At 39.0% G+C, this 21,077-nt stretch overlaps 1 protein-coding gene across 1 annotated transcript in view; it reads left to right on the top strand.

The window, feature by feature from the left end:
* Positions 1–14,999, top strand: part of LOC124164925 (arrestin homolog) — a 420,717-nt gene extending 405,718 nt beyond the window's left edge. The window contains exons 7-11 of the mRNA XM_046542156.1: positions 4,240–4,347; positions 5,592–5,815; positions 8,014–8,311; positions 11,288–11,850; positions 12,419–14,999. Coding sequence (XP_046398112.1) covers positions 4,240–4,347; positions 5,592–5,815; positions 8,014–8,311; positions 11,288–11,850; positions 12,419–12,640 — 1,415 coding nt within the window. The 3' untranslated portion in view covers positions 12,641–14,999. The remainder of the gene's footprint in view (positions 1–4,239; positions 4,348–5,591; positions 5,816–8,013; positions 8,312–11,287; positions 11,851–12,418) is intronic.
* Positions 15,000–21,077: the final 6,078 nt, after the last annotated feature.

The following is a 21,077-nucleotide window of genomic DNA, read 5'->3' as shown; positions in this document are numbered from 1 at the left end:
ATAAGAAATAGAGGAAAGTATTATTTTAATTTTTATAACTCCAACGTACTGCTCAAACGAAATTCTCAAATTAGAAGCTATTCAATTTTCAATGTTTTCGATAGTAGAGCAGAACTCATAGGCTAACAGAAAAGTTTTGCGCTATATGAAAGACTAGAGCAATTCTTTGATTAAATATCTTTATGGATATGCAATAATTTCCATTACTGCAATGGAACTAAAAACGTGATGACCTCGTGATCAAAGGAGATGCATGAGATTGCGATACCAAAAAAATCGTAGGGGAGCTAACTTCTAGAACTAAATTATCGAGTGAAAATAGTTATAAGTCATAAGGTTTTTCTAGATTTAATTAAAATCATTTGTACGAACTCATGAGAAAATATGGAAACTTAATACACTCTATGCCAAAATCCTCCAATGTCGGCTGTCAACATTAATTGAGTCGAATAGTTAATAAGGCGTTCCAGCCCATAAAAATGGACTCCTAAGATTATTTCCGACAATAAAAAAGCCATAAAAATCGAAAATGAAACGAAAAATATCATTTAGGAAATTCATAGCCAAAAACTAGAACTTTAAAGAGAAATAACATGTACTTAGCCCAAATTCTAAACTAATATGTGAAATAGGGTGTTCAAAAGAACGTTTGTAAAATTGAAAGCCTTGAGATCCGATGCGACCATGAAACTTTCTTTCAGAGTAGCTATGAGGCCCCAGGAATAAGGGTTTGAATCTTTTTGAAGTTTTTCTCGTTTATTATCCCTTTACCATTTTTTCGACGAAAATATATATAAGATTTCCAGTAGTATATAGAACAAAACAATTTTAGGCAAAGCTCTAGAAACACATTCATAGCAAAATGATGTTAATTACTTTCCGTTTGATATCTGAAACTCGAGAATTTCTTTGAGAGAAAACTTAGGCCATGAATGAAAGTATACACTGAAGGTGACATTCCTGAACGTGACTCAATCTAAAATGCAGAATACACATACTTTGTAAAAAAATATCTAGTATAATCACTTTTCAGAAAACACCAGGGGAACAAGATTTTATCTCATTATAAATTATCTTTTTGAAGATGGTTATTTACGACGTTTATTTTGGGCACTCCTGTCATCGATTTCAAGCATCACCGAAGCACAATTTCAGGCATGGATGTGGAGAGATATTTAATGATAAAATTTGGAAATAACAGCGCAGGCAGTCATATTTGTCTTTTGTGACTCAGAAGTGAAACAAGACCCCACTCAGTTTTGGATGGAATGGGTCCTCTGGAATTTCGAGCACATGTTAAAAAAGGCGCTCACTTTATTTCAAATCCACCATTTCAACCTTCTCATCATCGGTTTCTCATCCACCGGTTCAACCTTTCCATTGTAATTATAAAGATATAAACCAAACTCATACCTTATGACTTGAGATTAAAGTAAACCTCTTCCAGAATACAATTTAGCTGCGAGGAAAAGATTCCGTTTCCAAGATATTTTCATTTTGGCGAACAAAATGGATGAATTTTATCCCGACATGACAGCCGCGTGAAAACTTTTATCCTGACTTTATGATGGCAAGATCAACCACCAACTGATGTCATCAAATCCTTAATAACGATGGCAGAGCTAACCGAAAAGTCAAATTTCAAAATTTTTACCCAGCATTTATTTTGAGAAGAATTTACAAATAAAAAAATCAATCTGCTCTTTAAAAAAGACACAAGACATCGACAAGGAAAAATACTCGGAGATTTTTAGTTTAGCCTAAGTTAATTCTGAGAATAAAGGGAGGCCCTACAAAACCGATGAAGCAACAGAATCCGATACAAATAAAAAAACGCTGAGGTGCATTAATAAGGTTCATAAAATAAACTTGTTTTAATGAGATTCGGATACGAAGAATGCAAAAAAAATACCATTCATGAAGCCGAAGCTTTATGAATAACATTATACCACCAAGTCTCCCCATCTAACTACAGCAAGAAAAACATGCGATAAAATATGAATGCATTAAATAAAAGGACTCAACAGTTCTTATATTAGATTTTGAACACAAGATTATTGCCAATGTTTTCACTTCATATTATTAGAGGGAAGACTTTATATGACTTCCTCAGATCCCCGAAGCCCATCGTGAAAGCACATCCTTTGATGAATTTTTACGACGGAAAGGTTTTATTAATTCCATTTTTTTGAGTTCATTTATTTCTTCACGAGAAAAGGGAAGGGAATCCGTTATTGAACTCCCTTCTATGAAAGGAATAGACGGGGGAGGAGGACCTTTAAAGCCCAAACCTGGAGCGGTGGAAGAGGAGCTTAGCGCGAAAAAGGCGTGAAGTTTCGAGTGCCGACGATAAATGGAAAAAGTTCACGAGGTGGACTACATGAGAAAGGGCGAACGTCGAGGTCAAATACTGAACTCATCAAAAGCGAGACAAGGAAAGAGTTCATTATGGGCGAAGCAAAAATTGAAATTAAAATCCAAAGGAGCAACCAAGCTTATTTTGCTGGTAAAATACAACCATAAAGCAAGCGAGTAGAAAATTACGGCCCAGCTACAGTACACATTCATTGGTAATTTCTAAAAAAAATCCAAAATAATTTTTTAATTACTCCAGCATACAAGCATGAGTTCTACAAGAATGCTTATTTCATAAAGATAACACTTCATTACCACAAAACATACTTCAAGGATGGGTGAAAGTCTGAAGATGAGCATTTGGCTCAGGAGAAAAGAATTTCACACGGATTCCCTACATTCTCAAAAATCCATCACGAAAGCTATAACTTTATAGAATCAGATACAAAGTAGTTGTGTCTAAATATCAACCAAGGAATAAAAACAAAACTAAAACTTTCGCGGAGTTCATAAATATTATCTCTTTCTATGATGAAAGACGGCATCTGAAAGCCTACGCCACGAAAGTTCCAATTTCAACGGACGCTATCGCTGTAGGTATCTTCCAGCTGTAGACGAATATCCAAATTAAACCCTTATCTTTCATTATCTAAACATAATATACTATTTAAACAACAAAACCTTACTGCGTCTCACTCGCCTCATTTCTTAAAGAAAAAAGAGGAAAGCAGCGACGGTTTATCTGCGTGATCACAATACCTATCTATACAAATAACATAGCTTCCCTTTCACTATATTCCATTTCATGCATTATTTTCAATATCAGGGGAAGGATTTCGAAAACGTAAATCCGAAAACACCAAGGGTGGACAGAAAAAGCCGGAATTACACTATACCTTCACAGTATTGACTTTAATACGCGTCTTTTGAAACGACTGCATTTCAAACCCGGTCTAATGAATTGATAAAAGAATCCAAACCTAGCAAAATAATTCAATCAGGCAACAATGAGAATATTTCCGAGTTATTAGAAGCAAGAGTTCACTGAATCCGTCGGCAACTTCGCCACGGAAAATAAGTCACAACTCCAGTAAGGTGGGCACATGGATTGCGAAAAAAATTACATGGATGGGAATCGAACCACGTACTTCTAGCTTATCGCATCACTTCGCAGGCTATTACGTGATAAAAAAATATCCATGATTGTCAAATCTCGGCTAGGTTTAATAGGCACTGTACTTTTGCGGCCAATTACGGACCATCACAAAAACATCAAGTATCAGAATCCTTGTAAAACTGTCACAGGAGTCGAATACATATGGAGAGCCGAGCGGCGAGCATATTGGCTAGGAGAGCCATTTCTCTCACATAAATTATGAGTTGTGACATAGTGATACTTAAAATGTAGCAATAACATACTTGCTTAAGCATGAAGGATGGAGACGAGAGGGGAATTCAGAAAAATTGAACAGCATGGTGATGACGCATTCCTTGAGAAACATCGATAAAAGTGGTCTAATACATTGAGACAGGACCACTAGTTACAGCCTTGATGATCATCTACAATGAATAAAACATAAATACACAAAAGATGTACGGATTTTTTTAAATGAAACGAGTCGAAACTGAACGAAAGACGTCAGCATCTCTCGAACCAAACGCGTTTCAGAGCAGATATCCACCGCGTTAGGTGATACGAACAGAAAATTATCGCGGATCTGGGTTGCCATCCGATGATTCCATTTTCTCTGTCGATCGATCCCATTGTGAGCCCGATCGTATTCTCCTCCATCGAAATCCGATTTTGACAACGCGAGGCAAGCAGGGTGGGTAACCGATTTTCGATACGATCTCTTCATCCTGTCTTCCTCCTCTCATTCACAGCGGATAGGCCGGACGAGAAGCCCCACCGGAGGAGTTCCGTCCGCATGGGACTGAGGGTGGTGCAGAGGGCGCCCAGGAGGTGGCGAAAGGTGCTCGGCGTGGACGGAGGTGAGCAACTCCATTTACAGACAGTGATTCTCCCGGGTTGCCTTCCGCGTTCATCCATTTTTCTGGACAGTATTTCGCCAACGTTCGTGGAAGTGACAAGAGTGAATCCAGTGAACCTAAGAAGGCCAACTGAAACGTTGGCGAAATATTGGCCAAAAAAATGGATTAACGCGGCAGGAAACCCAGAAGAATCACTGTCCACAGTCAAAATCTCAGCGGAAGCCTACATGGCAACTCCATCTATACACTGACTGGTGTCCAAAAACAGAGTAAGTAGAACAGTAAGGCAGAGTTGATTAGGTTGAGGGTAAGTCAAAAGGTTCAAAACTACCCCGTAAATGTTGGGAGATATCCATACAGTCACCCTTGGATAAAGCTGTTAGCTACAGGCGTCGCGAGAAAATCCGCTAAAACCGAAAACTTTAGTAAGCGATGTTCATAAGAATTGAGTTTAACAGAGATACTGTATTTAGATGATGTGAGTGATGCAGCGCAAACTGATTAATATTGGACGAAAAACATGTGTCACGAATTACATTATTGTACTGCATCCATTTAAAACTGTTTAAATTTTAAAATTGCCTATGATGCTCATCAGATCTTGGAATTGACAGATTCTCCTTCGGAGAATCCTTCTTGATAAAAATTGGAAAAAGGTTGGGGAAATATTCACGCTCCGCCTTACCCGAGAATTGGTAAGACCGAAACCGGTGCAAGCGGGATTGATAATGAGTAAATATGATGAGAGCCTCTTATTTTTCAAAGAAATAAAATGAAGTGACACCACCTTCTCATTTACAATACATAAATAGATAGATATGGGCCTTATTTTTAAATGTGCATTATTAATGCCCGTTCACATGGAATACATTCCACGTTATTTCCATTACCAGTTTCAATTCCCCAACTTTTCCCTGATACCGTTGACCTGTAACAATCCACCATAGTGAATAGTAAAGTATGTAAGTGAGCGATTTTCTTAATGAAAGAATAAAGCATTACTAAAACGAAAATATATTTTATACATTTATTAAAATCGCATACAAATGAATTGCCATAAGAAAAAAATTCTCCTGGACCGGGGATCGAACCACGGATCTTTGAATATCCGAGCCACTGCGCAGACCACTACGCTAGACTAAGTCTGCGTAATTCTAATGGCAATTCATGTATATTCCACCGCCATTCACGCGACAGTCTTCGAAACATTGCATATTTTAAACGCTTTCTCTTTCTTCGCGCAGCGCCTCTGCCAAGCTTAGGGGAGAGGACGGAGGAGGGCGCGGATGGTCTGGGAGAGGCTGCAAAGGGAGTGCACAGCAAGGCGGAGAAGGCCTTCCTCCTGCGGAGCGAGGGCCGGGTGGAGCTGGAGGCGTGGCTGGACAGGGGCGTGTTCGCCCACGGAGAGAGCATCAACGTGCGGGTGGCCGTGCGAAACAGGAGCAGCCGGACGGTGAGAAGGATCAAGGTGGGTTCGCATAAAATAGACAGACGCGGAAGCACACACAAACGAAAAAAAAAGGAATGGGGCAGCTGGAGCCGAGTCTCTCACTGCTTTGGCATCCTAAATATTTGGTTTGTATCAGGCATTTTACTACCCTCTTCCCCCCCTCAAACTTTTATATGAAAACGATCGTTATGAGAAGCAAAAAATTTTTCTCCTCTACGAAATTAGTCAAGGAGTTTTATTCACCTTCTCTTTTTTCAGTCAAAACAATAGCAATCCCAGCGACAGAAAAGAGTGACGCTCCTTCAATAGGACGAATGCATCCAGCTAGACCAGTGTTTTTAAATGGCGAATTACTCGATTAAAGCTTATTAATTCACGTTTAAATTTATACGGCATAAAAAATAAGCATAATTTCACAATAAGCTGCATCACCAGTTTGAAAAATTTACCTTAGTATTTTCTCATACCATAATTTTCATATTTGAGGTACAAAAAAAATCGATAAAGATCTATTCAATGCATCCTAAAAATTTAATAATGATGACATAAGCTTTGTATGAGTTATACGCAACAAAAAATATAAAATAAGAATGGTCGAGAGGGAATAACGCGTCGCCTACGTTAAACCACAAGCATGGAGCCCAAAAATATCAACTCAGCATTCTTAGAGCCATTGTATTATAGGTTAGCTACTCATATACCAAATTGAAATTGGCCGGCTTTTACAGTGCATCGCAAATTTCCATACTGTTAAATACTACGCACTTCAAGGATACGCATCTTATACATAACCTTAAATAGCGTTTGAAACAAATTAAAAAACAATGTAAAGAATTTTATATCCAAAGCACCATTTAATTTCATACAATTAGCGATACCCCATCACCAATAAACCGTACCCACGAGTGTAAAACTGAATTTGGAGGAAAGTATTATTTTGGTTACCACACACAAAAGTTCCTCCTTTTACCACTCCCAATGTACATTTCAGATGAATAATTTCTGCTTCTCCCGAAAGACTGAAAATCCAGATGCCATGAAAGGGCATATGCCTGCTAAGATTAAATAAAATTATTAGTTAAGTAATATATCATGACGACAAAGAATTTGAGCTTGGAGAAATTACGAAAAAACTGATTTTTAATTATCAAATTCTTTCACCTGATTCTTCATTTTCCTCTTAAAAAAATATGAGATTTAATTAATTATATATTACTGGATAAAGCACCCTCGTCTCACAGGAGAAGCTTAAAATAAATGAGCCAGCGGTAATGACGCCATCATGACCTGGATATTATCCTCGGATGAAGTTCACGGTAGTTGAATATCACTGCCTTCTGGGGACATAATCGTTACTCTCCTACGTGGAGATGTAATACCCCTCCCCTAAACGCCACGCAAAAGGTTTCCAGAATGTCTAAAGCGCAAGGAATTTGAGCTCATAAATTTCCTTTTAATATGTCCCAGGATAATGACGACGGCACACTCCGTGAGCAATTCAAGCACTTCTTCCAAGGGTTTATCTCCACATTTTCGTGCATGAACTAAAAGTTGCCATGAACAAAAATAGCATCACATACATTACTCTGAGCCACGAAGCATTCCTATTGGGAGTTCTAACTTGAGTGAGGCCAACTTGATACGAATAGAAGGAAAGAATAATCTTTGGAAGCAAAAAGAAATAAGTAAAGTAGAAGGCGGATTATTTCAAATTTGATTTAGCTTATTAAATTGAAGGGAAGTTAATCATTCAAACGAAGCAATTACGGGATGAATTTATTTTCAACTCAGTTTTAACTATTGATCTATTAATAACAGGCCACATGCTAATTTACTGTTTAAGAAGCAAATGGCAGAAATATATAGGTAGTTTCCGTTGTATCCCACTGAAAATTAACCGATTTTAGGTAGGTAGCCAATACTGGTATTAATTTTAAACTTTGAAAACAATAATATATTTCCATTCCTAGGTTGACACACTAGGATTAAGGTATCTCTATAATTCTTTGTCCTGCGTAATATATTATCCTACGTCCTTTTGTTACCAAGAGCACACGTAATGATTTTAAAAAGTCTCCTCTTTGTGTCAAAGGATACAGAGATTTTTTTACAGCGCAGGATCTTATGTCTTGAATGGTAGATGAGCTAGAACACCAACGTTTCGATCGCTTTTCTTTCGCCTCTGACCTATTTAACGGCTATCTTTCTTCCTGCAGGTGCTAGTCGTCCAACACGTCGACGTGTGCATGTTCAGCAACGGGAAGTTCAAGAACGTGGTGGCGAGCGAACGGTCTTCAGAGGGCTGCCCCCTGCTGCCAGGGGCGACGCTCATCAAGACATATCCGCTGAAGCCGACGAGGGGGGCCACCAAGAACTGGATCGCTTTGCAAGACACGCTCGGCGCGACCGCCACGGGTGCCGTCGGTGGGCCGCAAATACCAGTGCCGCCGAAACTTCCAGAGAAACTCAAGATCCCGGATAAGGGATCAGACAGCGGAGACCTGGCAACAGACGGTGAGTCCATGACATCAAAGGAGCAGGGCACGTCGAATCTAATTTTGAAATTGAATTGACTCCTACCAATTGAATGAGCTGCTTCAGAAATGATCTGAGAGAATATGGTGCCCATTTGAGAAAATCTAAGCGATAAATCAGAGACGGGTTGAGGGGGCGACCTCCCTTTCTTCCCCCCCCCCCCTAATTTCAGGAAAATTTGAAAAATGGCAATCTCTAGAGTGGCTCTCCGATGGAAGTTTTTTCTTCGCCAGCTTATCAAATAATATGTGAAAATACTTGCTGAATATCTAAAAACCAATTTCATATCATTATCAGACCTAAGACGCATTAACGCTGAGAGGTGTTGCATATCACAACGGAAAGTCATCGTCCGCGGCTATGATCCGTCCCCCCAAAATAATGGCATAAATCCACCACTGTGTAAGCTCGTCAACTGATGCAGATCAAAATCGGTCGCATCTACGTTTATACTGAGTGAAATTTCTATAATTAAATAATGGGCCTTTTCGACAGAATATCAATCTCATTATCGGAAATATACGAGCAACATCTTAAGATGATGAATAAATATATCGCAAATGGCCTGCTTTAAATTTATACTGCGAAAATTTTCTAACCATTATAAATTCTTTCGATAAATATGGCCCTTTAATCGCAGTTAAATTGTCTTTTAACCTCGTAATTAATGTAATTCGTCGAAATAAACACAAATTACGAATAAAACTGGACAAAATTATATAACTTCTGAATGCACCACATTTTACAATAGTTACTGTCATTTTTTCCACATTAGTTTCCAACACCTACATGAAAACCTTCGTTATTCTCCTTCCGATTAATACCTAACTGTCATTCCTCGAGAAAAACTTATTCGCACACGAACGAAGCTAAATCGTCTTCTTTTGTAATTTCCTCTTTCAAACTACTTCCCAACGTCACACTTAGCTGACTGAAGGCTCAAAAGATAAGGAAAGAAGATAATCTTAGGTTGGAGGGTTACTGAGATGGGTTGAATATCCATGTGTAAGGCAGTGATTCATAAACTCCGCTCATGAGGTTTCTGACTCACTAAAAGCACGGTAGTTTCGAGAGATAATTGGAATAGAAACTAGGACAGATACTTAACTGTGACGGTAGTTGGCGCAAAAGACACTACAACCGCAACACAGGAAAATGATGCACTTAAATCATGAATATGAAAAGAAGATGCAACTCCTAAAACTTGTTACCCATAAAGATCCCAAATTAGGTGTTTCAGGCTTTGAGGTAGACGTGGCGGAGAAGATTAAGTGAATTATTCATTGCTCTGGGTACACGCCTTTAAGGGCAAAAATTGACTATTTCACATGCATTCATATAATGCTCAAGACGAAAAATAGCATAGCAGAAATACCTCATTTATAAATTATCAAACAGTACTTCCAAAGCAAATATAAAAATTACAACAGTGATAGAAGAAATTTAGAAAAAAAATAGCTCTACTTCTTAAGCAAGCAATGGACTTTAATTTGAAAACTACATCGAGATGAAGTAGAATTTGTCTATACTGAAATAATGAGAAGCAATATAATCTGAGTCCCAACGTAATAGAATCATATTCTGGGTGAAGATTTTTTTCACATCAAATCGGGATGGATTGAAATTTATTTTTCGGTGAATTGCACCTTAATATTTCAGAATTGGGACAGACAATAAATTCAACGACCAGATCCCAATAAAAAACGGCGATTTCCAATGTTATACGGAAGCAAAGAATTACTTAGACGCTTTCAACCTTCATTAATTCTATACAAAAATTTTCCCTTTCATTAAAGAAGGCCGGTGAACCAGATATTCAGAAAATGCATTAGCTTACCTTGAGTTTTTCAACTTTCTCAACAAATTCGCACACTCTTATTGTTATCAGAAAAGGAGAATACGAAAATGTAACAGGAGACCTGTAGAGAAGGTAAATAACCCTATCCCCTACACAGACACTTGTCTTTAATATGATACATATCATATGATATGAAGCAATAATAAATTGTGAAAACTATAAAATTGAAAAATAATACGGGTACCCTAACCAACAGATATGACCCACATCCAATGACTTCGAAGAGCATTTGTTAAGGACAGGGATGGTTACCATCATTCCAAGAGCATCAAATTTCATTCTTAACTGTAGTTACCACAAAAAAATATCGTAATGGATTCGTTTTTTATTCGAATGAAGTTTACTGGATTTTAATTCAAAATCATATTGTTATTAACACGTCCTCAGTATACAAGCATGTTACCATTTCATATTTGAATTGAGGGGAGTGTGTTTTTTTCGTCTATTTTTAATATTCCATTTGCTCCCATATGTTAATTATAGTTTGATCTCACTAAATACCTGGCGGGGAAGTAAACCTCGTATTTTCCAAATATTTGGGGCTATTGCTGTTGGCTTTTTAGTTTATGAATTATTTTTATCAAAATAATTACGCCAGAATGACAAGACGACAACCATGAAGAATAATATAAAATCGTGGGGGTATATAGCCGAGTGATATTATATACTAGGAATCAGTGGCGGATTCAGAGAAAGAACAGGGGCTTTAGCACCCCTGGGATATCCAATTTACACAAGAAAAATGTAATTTTGTTCGGTTGTTGTTGCAAGCCTCGATACTCTCTAAAATTTCGATACCGCCCGGAACTTCTGCTGGGAGGTTACACCCTGGGCCTCCCTCCAAGCTCCCCCTTGTCCCCATCCTAGATACACCACTGATACGAATTGATACCATTTCAGAGAAAATTGGTAATTCTCGACACATAAGCAAGGAAGAAACCTAAACGTTGAAATGTCTGACTCGAGTGACTGTCTACATTATTGCGATTTCTCTTTAAAGCTCTAATGTCTGGCATGAGTGAATGTCTACATTATTGCAATTTCTCTTGATAGCTCTCACTTTAAGTAATTGACGTGCCTGTTTTATACCTCTGCAGTGAAAGCAAACTTGCTTGGACCACCGGGCAGGACGCTTCGGCGCAACTCCGCCCCCAACCCGAAGACCTCGGACCTGGACGAAGGGGAGAGGAAGCCCTCGCCGCCTCCGGCCCAAATGCCACCGCCGAAACCCAAGGCTCCCCCGCCCTCATTGCCGCCACCGAGCCAGTGCCTCGCCTCAACCGTGGCCCGACGCCCAGTGCCTCCGGGGGCAGTGGTCCCCGGGGGTGCAACGGCGGCCGTCGGCGGAAATGGAGGAGGAGGAGGTCGCCGGAGGAGGCGTAGGCGTGTACCCGGACTGCCGGGAGGCGGGAAGCGCCTCGCGGGGGCCGACGGTTGCTGTACCGGAGGCGGCGGGGCGGAGGAGAAGGGCGGGCGAGGGGGTGGTAAATGGAGGCGGGAGGTGGGGGGAGGGGACGAGAACGGGTGGGGCGAGGAGGAGGGGGATGAGGAGGGGGAGGACAAGGGGTGCATTCAAGACGGAGGAGAAGAAGATGACGGACTGGAGGACGACGAAGATAGGAACAACGTGTTCGCCATCTACGTCTCCTACTACGTCAAGGTAGGTTCACAGCAAAAGAGGTTGGAAATACAGTTCGTTTCGATGATTGGTAATATTATTTTATTGTGGCTAACCTTTCGTACTAATTTTTTTATGTAATTCGCTCGTAGAATAAAGTTGTCGGCATCTGGAAGATGAAGAAAATCGTCCACACACCACTCAATAATTCAAATGATTTTTCCCGAGTGACAAAATCTCCAATTATGAAGCGGTCATTTGTGCTTATTAGTATTATCGTTCATTGCCTTGTGTGCCGACTTATTTCTATAAAATTTTCTTCACTGCTAACAATAAGTCAATTTAAAAAAACGCCGTGTTCTACTGGCTGTTACGGAAGAAAATTAAAGCAACCTCACGCAATACGTTAGTGTAGTGTGGGTTGCCTAAACGAAGCGACCGTTTAAAAAAAATAATTAAATGAGTTTAGTTGCAATAAAACATCTAGATTAAATATCATCAAATTATATCATAAGTATACGTGGAAGGAAATTATTATAGAATTCTCAATATTCATATGGATAACACAAGTAACTTCAACATCCTACTCAATATCTTTTATCTCGTTAAGGTCAAAGCCGTCATAGGAGGAGCCATGGGAGGAGCGGTAGCTGTCAAACTGCCATTTTCCCTCGTCCAACCAGAGGAAGACGACGAGGACGAAGACGACGAAGAGCACCAGCACCCAGGACTTAGCACCGCAGACGCAAAAGCCTCTGACGGCGCGGAAACGGTGGCTTCGGGACCAGTCGCAACCACGCCAGGCGATGGGGGAGGGACCACCCTCACCTGAGTAAAGTCTTTGGCCTCGGCCTCCTCGGCGGCGGAAGACGGAGGTCGGAGGTCAAAATCGGCCTCCAAGGCATCGACCACAAGAAACCCCATTCGAATACTGTGCTGTTTCCCTACGGCGGCCACTTAGCGACTGTAAACAATCGACTTCCCGATTGTCAACATACTAGTCTTCGAGTGCAACACGTGGTCTCCCCAATTAAGTGCGATATCGCATCATGGCCGCAGTGTTGTCAATTTCGAACAATAATGTTTCCCAAACGGTGCGGCAGCCAAAAAAGCGACTGGAAAAAAATTATGAATTTCCTGAACGTTTTTGGCCCGGCTGAGCGCACCACGCGCTTCCCACAAAGCGTACGACACCGCACGATGCCCGCAGTGTTGTTCCGTTTTACGCTTACAAAAAACAAAGAGTCACTTTATACGACTCATTCGGCCGATGCATATTCTTATTTTCGGGGGCGGAAATATTTTTCAAGGCCCAAAAGGAAATAAACGAAAAGAAAATTTCCAGACCTGAGCGAAGAGAAGCATCTGGCATCATTGTTCGTCCCAAGGAACATACGTTACGCTTATGAAAATGGTGTAGACAGTTGAAACGATGCCACGCCGCTATTTTGCAGTGGGAACAGTTTTTTTTTTACCACGGACTGCTTCAATTGATGACGCCAATCTTTTTAGGGTGTTGCTGTAAAGTATCAAACATGAGTGTATATTAAGCTCCACGTTACGCTTACAAAACTCGCAAAAGCAGATAAATTGTAGGAAAAGTGCGCTTTATTTTTCAAAAAATGAAAATTTTCAGGGATTCACTGTCAAAACTGTCCATATTCATTCTTTTTATTGAACGTCGGAGAGGAGAAAAAACCACAAATTTCTGCAAACCGTTGTCTCGAAACGTTCAAGGAGGTTGTTACACATACGCTTACTTCAGGCAATGAAGAGTCAATTAGGGTTCCACTTATTTTTCTGACTGAATCGAAGTGATATGCCATAAAAGGTAATGAGAAAGAAGCCACGTTTTTCATACCTAATTGTCTAAGAAAATTATTCTAACATCACCAAAATGTCAGGTGTTTCCTAAAATTAAGAAATGAGACTGATTTTTTTCCCAATTTTCTATTGAAATAAAATAACAATTTTACACTGTCTCCTTACAAGTAACTCCCTTGGGAAGCCGCACAGCGCTGGAGACTTTTGAATTTGAGTGAATAAGGAGGCTGAGGAACCGGAGACATGTTTTTACTTGCCAAAAATTGATTGATAGAAATAATGGTGTGACAACACCGTTCGAAATTGGTATCACTCATTTTCTGACCACACTGAAAAAAACCTTTCTCATACGAAAATCACTACGGCTAGCGCAACAACACTAGCATGTTCGATCTTGTACTGGCTGCGTATCTAATGTTTAACTGCATCTCGTCCACGTGCAGCACCCCCAGTGTTGCTAGATTGAATACTAGAGAATCAGTCTCATTACTTAATTTACACACCTTGTATGCCAATGTTTAGACATATGTTGAGGATAGGGAGCTGGTTTTGTCACTAATATCGAAGCCTGTAAGTTTTATATAGCAAGTAAACTACACACAGACTAATATCACACTTTTTTCCGGTGAAGTCCAAAAAATGAATCTGGTGTACTGATATTTCAAGGTGCTCTCAACTCATAAGAATTAGGTCATCTAAGAACATAGCAACGTTTCCTATAACTGTAATAGATATGATACAAATGTACACCTGATTTAATTTTGATTTTACTGAGAAATAGTTTGCCCATCATTACTAAATGCTAAATATACGATTTTTCAATAGAAAGGAGTCATATGTTATATATTTGGTATCGCAAAACTACAAAGAGTAAAAGGAAGTCCTTAAACCAACTTCCCCATCAAGACCAAAGACAAAAATTAGCCTATGTGTGCTGATATAACAGTCCGGAAGATAATCAACATAACTGACAGATTAAAGGAATAATGAAATGTTATTTTTATTTGTACAAGAGGTATATTTAGGGATTGTGGTATACATGGTGCTCACTGGATAGGCAGATATTTCTTCCAAAATGTGAACACAAGAAGCTAGCACTTCATCAGGACCTTATCTCTTATGATTTTTGGTGTTAATAAAATAAAGTTAATCAATTTTGTGGACTATATGGTTACTGTCAGACATGTTAGAGTAAACTGTGAAATTTCTTGGATATTTGAGCTCGAGTATTATGTGTTTCACCTGTAGTTTATGTGAAGTAAAAGCACATAAAGACTATTGATGTTGCACTTTGCATATGTCTCAAGTTTGTAAAGACATGGTATCCCCCATGACCAATGTTTCAAAAAATTAAAACATATCGTGTTTTCAGTGTCATTTAATTCAATTTATGCACGTATAAAACAAGAAAGGAACTTCACAACAAGAACACTGAACCTTAATTAAACCAACTTAGAGCCACATATGTAAGTAACATCTGATAAGGATTCATAACAACTTATTTTTGATTCATCACCCAAGGGAAGTTGGACAGTGGCGCCGACTTCATGGGGCCTGAGCCCCCTCAAAACTTTGTTATGGGTGTGAGGAAAAAATGTGTCAGGCTTGTTGATTTTCCTCGGAGTGTCCAGATATCAATATTCGAGTTATCAGGGTTCTAATACTGATCATATGACTCTTCTAAAATGCTTAAAAAACTTAAAACTTACCACTCGTAAAATTCCCCAGGGAAAGATCCCCGGTTTGGGCCCCCCAATATTTTTTGTAAGTCGGCATCCCTGAAGTTGGGCAATTATGAAGGTAAAAATAATGTAAGGTGAATACGTCCATGGTAGGATATGCATGAGTATCAAATTTACATGTGTGCATATCATACATTTTTTTTACCTATATACAGTCATTCATAACCTAAATAACTCTAAGTTATTGTATAATTTGGATGTTAGAATGCCCACAACAATGGACTAAACCCAAGCAAGAATTTACAAATAAGTAACATCAACAACGGTAGTCAATTTGAAATGAAGAAAACCACCGAAACCTTTCCTTTGATTTCTCAATGCATAAATGCATAGTTCAGTAATGCAAAATATCTAACAAATTTTTCAAGGCCCCGAATAATATAAGAATAGAATTCCCCACAGAATTGAAAGAAAAATGAGATAAAACTCATCCCATGTATATATTTGCATTTTAATAAGTAAAACAAGTATATTTAAGGACACAACTTGATTCATTCACCAGCAAAGTCAACTTTTGGAATGGACAATAGCTACCTCACATATAGTTTCAACTTTCGTGTCTAAAATAAATCTTCAATTTCCAAAGGAAAAAACAAGGGAAGAGAAACCAACCTAAAGAGAGGGTTCTGCAAAAGAAGTATTGTCTTATGGAAATACGTCAGAATAATAGATGCATGACACATCCTCTCGCAGAGGGACACTGTGCCAGTAACGGAGTAGTAAATAAAGCAAAAAAATTCTACATTTATTTAGCAGAAATAGTATAAGAATTCATTTTCAAGGGTGATCTAACATAATAGTATGTCATTGATGATTGGTTTCCGAGTTAATTTTGCATCGACTCGGATTTTTGGTGGACGACAGTTTTGGGTGCGTTCCAGCTCCCGTCTTCAGGTCTAAACGGGAGCAGGAACACACTAGAAACTGGCATCTGCCAAAAATGATCCCACTCGGAACTAACCCGGAGACCAATCATTAATTTAATCACATCGGAAGCCTCCGTAATCATAAGAGGTAATTTTGCAAAATTCATTAAAATGTTCCTTTTTTTCTAATTTAATAGTTAGTCATCCAAAATTGATTGGTTGGTGAGTAATAATGTTGCCAGGGCCCACAAGTTGAATAGATTATCATATACACATACATACTACCAAAGAGATTTGGCTCTTCAAAAAACGTATATATCATGGTCAATAGGGTGGTTTCCCATTTCTTTTTTCTTGTCAAAATTGTCCCGTGTACGCACTTTGCGTACAATCATCGCCACTGAAGAGGTGGTATTAAATATACACTCACTGGCAGCTGGACCATCTATGGGTATACAGCCCGGTCAAATTTGAGAATGGTGGTGGTTGTGACGCTACGTGGGGTGGCATTGCATGGCTGCCAATCTGGCCTTTTTCAAATGAGGTTAAATACACCATTAACATTTGTCTAAACTGGCATTTCTAAAACGAATAATTTGTATACTATGAACACACTACTCATCGCGGCAATGCCTCCATTCCTTTTTCCTTCCTCTGTCTTCCCACTCTCGAGAGGCACGGGCGTATAAGTCTCTGACTTGGTTCCCGGTCCTCAAGAGCGTAACCTTTGCGGGGCCCGCCCTGGGACCCCCGAATCCATTATGAACACACTAATGGTGGGTAACGAATCGCAATCAATGCCTTTCGTTTTCTTTGATAAAGGAAACTACCCTATTGCTTCATTACACTATTTCCTTAAAATATTCTCTAGCTATCCTTATATTTTAAATTTCAAGCACAAAAACCTGAATGAATCACTAATGAATCACAGGTACCACAAATTGGCGGTATTTTCTCCACCATGAAAATAAAAGTGTGTTTGAGTACAGAGTGACCAATCCTTGACTGAGTTACTCACGCCTACCTTCTTCCCTCGACAATTTCTAGTGCCTTTGGGTCACAAGGATATATCAGGCTTGATGAGGCGCAGTTTTTCATTAAAACTGGATGCCCAAGCATTCTTCCATACCCCATACCATGCCGGCCTCGGTGGCGTCGGGGTAAAGTCCCCGGCTGCTAACCTAGAGGTCGCGGGTTCGAATCCCGCCTGGGTGGATTGATCACCATCCAGGGCATGGATGTTTGTGATTGTCCATCAAGTTAATTGGAAGAGAGGACAACAATGTCCTAAATTCGCTTGAGAAAATAAGACGAATAATAATAATAACAATAATAGCTATGCTATTAAGATAGAACTGAAGGTCCTGACGTGGAACCTGTGATGAGATAGAAGTGGTGGCGTTCAGCGATTCTTTCGCCACTGCATTACCTAATTGTTGTGCAAGATTCCCACATGTCCCACAATCCATTCGAAGAAGACATCAAGCCTTCATCATTCCAAGAAGCAACCAAGGACTGGACATCCTGGACAAGAGGGTAACAAGGGTAAAAGCTGGAGCTCAACTGGAGGGTGCATGAAGAGTCACAGAATATACAGAATGTTGCTTTGCTGCCTCCCATACATTCTAAGGGCATATTTATACTGAATAGAATAAAGATGTAAACTGAGTGCACTGGGTTTAGTCTTGTTCTCTCGACTCCATGTTAAGCCTGAATCACATGATCATTTTTTCCATCTGTTTTGAGGGACAACTCCAGCGATGGCAGAAAAAATGACTGTTTTGCGCAATCATTTTCCACAACAGCTAGAGAGATTGAAATCCCATCCCTATTTCAATCACTTGGCATGTCCCTTTTTCCGTTGCAGAAACCATCGCTAGGACAGTTGTTCATCCAATCGGAATGCACAGCCACCAACAGTGATTGTAACACAACATTTAGCTTTTAATTGAATGAAAGTAGTAAATGAGGAAAGTGAATGACTAAGGGATTAAAAAAGGGATGGTAGGAATGACTGTGTGATTCAGAAAATGACGAGTCGAGCGATCACTCCTTTGGTCCCTGAAAATCTATCGCTGGAGCTAATATTCTGAGGGGTGGAAAAAGGATCAATGGTGGAAAATTACTCGCTTGAAAACAACTGTTTTCACACATGCTTTTCTGTCACTAGAAGAAAAACAATAGATTAGCCCATGATAAAAGGATACTTTTGGTATATTTCAGCAGTTAATGAAGAAATAAGTGGTTGAAAATGACAGGGATTCCATAAAAATTCAAGAAAATTATGGTCTTTAAAAAGATCAGTTTTATAGAGAAAGTGATGAAGGAAAAATCAAATGAAGATAAGACAGTACACATTATCTTGCAATAAATTCCCCTATTTTCACAGGTCTTAAAATTCAAGTAAGAAGAGAACAGAAAAAGTGAAAAAATATTTTTCAAACATAGGTTACAACGATCTAAAGCGAAAGTGAGAAGGAAGGGCCTCTTACCAGCATGAAGAGAGCTAAATAACAATACTACAATCAACCCATCCTTGCTGCATTACTGACCAATTTAACAGAAGTAAATAGATGAGTTGTTTTCCTTTCAATAATAAAGTACCTACCATAACAAGACTGTCACAACAAAAGAATGTCTAGTTGCAAGCCTACAGAAATTTCAGATTACTATTTCCTCCATCTTCTGCACGAAAATAATTCAGTTGGAGAATTACTTAAGTAAAAATAAATTACCTAAAAATGCAATCAAGTTAGATCTAACACACATGTACTATCATTACAGAGCTTTCAAGAAAGTAACCCCGGTGCCTTTGGTTCTCTGTGGTATTGAAACAAGCTTTCAACCTTCATTTGAGCTAAGTATTTGTTAAGTCTTTACCTGTGCATGGAAATTCATACATAGTATTAACCCTAGACCCTAACTGTAAAAGATTCAGGATAACTGAATTCAGTCAGAGAAAATCCTGAATCCTTTTCTCATGGTTATGCAAGGAGGGTCAAGGTAATTAAGTGACCAATTAGAAAAACCTCTAATCACATTTTGTAGATACATATGGATTCTATTTTATATTCATGGACTTAGAGAAGGCATTTGACAATGTGGATTGGAACACAATGCTTGGAATCCTAAAAGAAATTGGAGTTCTTTACAATGATAGAAGATTCAGCCACAGTTTATACAAAAACCAAGTAGAGGGGGCCCAGTTGTGAAGACGCAAGAATTAGGAAAGGAGTGAGACAAGGCTGTGCATTGTCACCTGTAATTTTCAACGTTTACATTGAGAAAGCAATCAATGAAATCAAAGAAAAGTCATAGGAAGTGAATATCCATGGAGAAAAAATTAGCATGCTAAGATTTGCTGATGACATAACCGCCATAGCACAAACAAAGAAGGATTTGAAAAATATTCTGGTTAATATGGGTAAGGTAATGGATGAATATCAACTGAATATAAATACAAAGAAAACCAAGATATGCAGCAGAAGAGAAGAAGTCAAGAGACTAGCATTAAAATAGGGAAGCAGGAGGTGGATGAATTCTGTTATTTGGGAAGCAGGAACACTAGCGATGGGAGATGCAAGAAAGAAATTATCAGCAGAATAGCCCAAGTGAAGAGAGCATTCCACCAAAAGAGAGACCTACTTACAGTGGGAAACTTAAATATGGAAGTAAATATGGAAGTAAGGAAACAATTTGTGAGAACCTACATTTGCGGTATGCTCCTAAATGGAAGTGAGGCATGGACAATGACAGCAGTCGATAAAGGAAGGATAGAGGTCTTTAAAATGGGGTGGTACAGAAGAATGATGGGGATCAAATGGATTGAACAAGTTCGTAATGAGAAAGTCCTAAGAAGAGTAGGAGAGAAGAGAAGCCTCATGAAACCTTAATAAGAGGACGGAACAACCTTATAGGCCAAATCTTGAGACATCATGGCCTGATGAAGACAATCGTCGAGGGACAAGAGGATGGCAAGAACAGAAAAGGAAGACCTCGAACAAAATATGTATATGGAACAGGTAAAGAAGGATGTGAAAGAGAAGAAATACGCAGGTGTGAAAAGTTTGGCTGATAGGAGAATTGAGATGAGAGCTCCGTCAAACCAATCTTAGGATTGTTGACCAGTGATGTTGATGATGGATTCAAAAAAATTAAATGTTTGATCAAGTTTTTTTTTAATATTCAGATTGATTAAATACCAAAATCTGAGATGAGAAAATTTACTCTTTTAAATGCATTATTAATTAATACTGGCTCTCATCAATCAGTAGTGTAGCCAGGATTTTGAAATGGGGGGGGGGGTGGTTTACTGGAGATTTTGGGGTCCTTCCAGAGCGTTAGGAAAACACCCCAGGACAATGGGTCAGGAGATTTTCGATGCTTAAAAATATGATTTTTAGGGACTTGGTAGTAACAGTACTTTTGTACTCATGTATATTAAAATAAAGTACTTTTTTATTCATTGTGTCCATCTTACTTGTTTTTGGTGCCTCTTTCAAAGGCTCAAGGGGGGGTTTATCCCGGAAACCCCCCCCCCCACATAGCACAAAATATCTTCTAGATATCTAGAGCATGTCTACAATGTCTTGGATATCTTAAAGACCCACTAGATGTCTAGAATATGTCTTCAATGTCTTGGATATTTAAAATATCTACTAGATGTCTAGAATATGCCTTTCTGATTGGAGACTCTAATTGTATAGGTCCAATGAAATTAGCCAAAGAATACCAGAATCTTGAAAAAAAGGGTAACTGATATTCTTTTTGGTGGATGGATAGATAAAGTAACTGTAGGCACGGGCACTAAAAAACAAAAGCAACTCTTCTATATAAA

This window comes from Ischnura elegans, chromosome 9 (assembly GCF_921293095.1).
Source record: "Ischnura elegans chromosome 9, ioIscEleg1.1, whole genome shotgun sequence".
Taxonomy (NCBI): Eukaryota; Metazoa; Arthropoda; class Insecta; order Odonata; family Coenagrionidae; genus Ischnura; species Ischnura elegans.
Note: the sequence above shows the minus strand (reverse complement) of the source record. Positions and strands in the feature narration are given on the sequence as shown.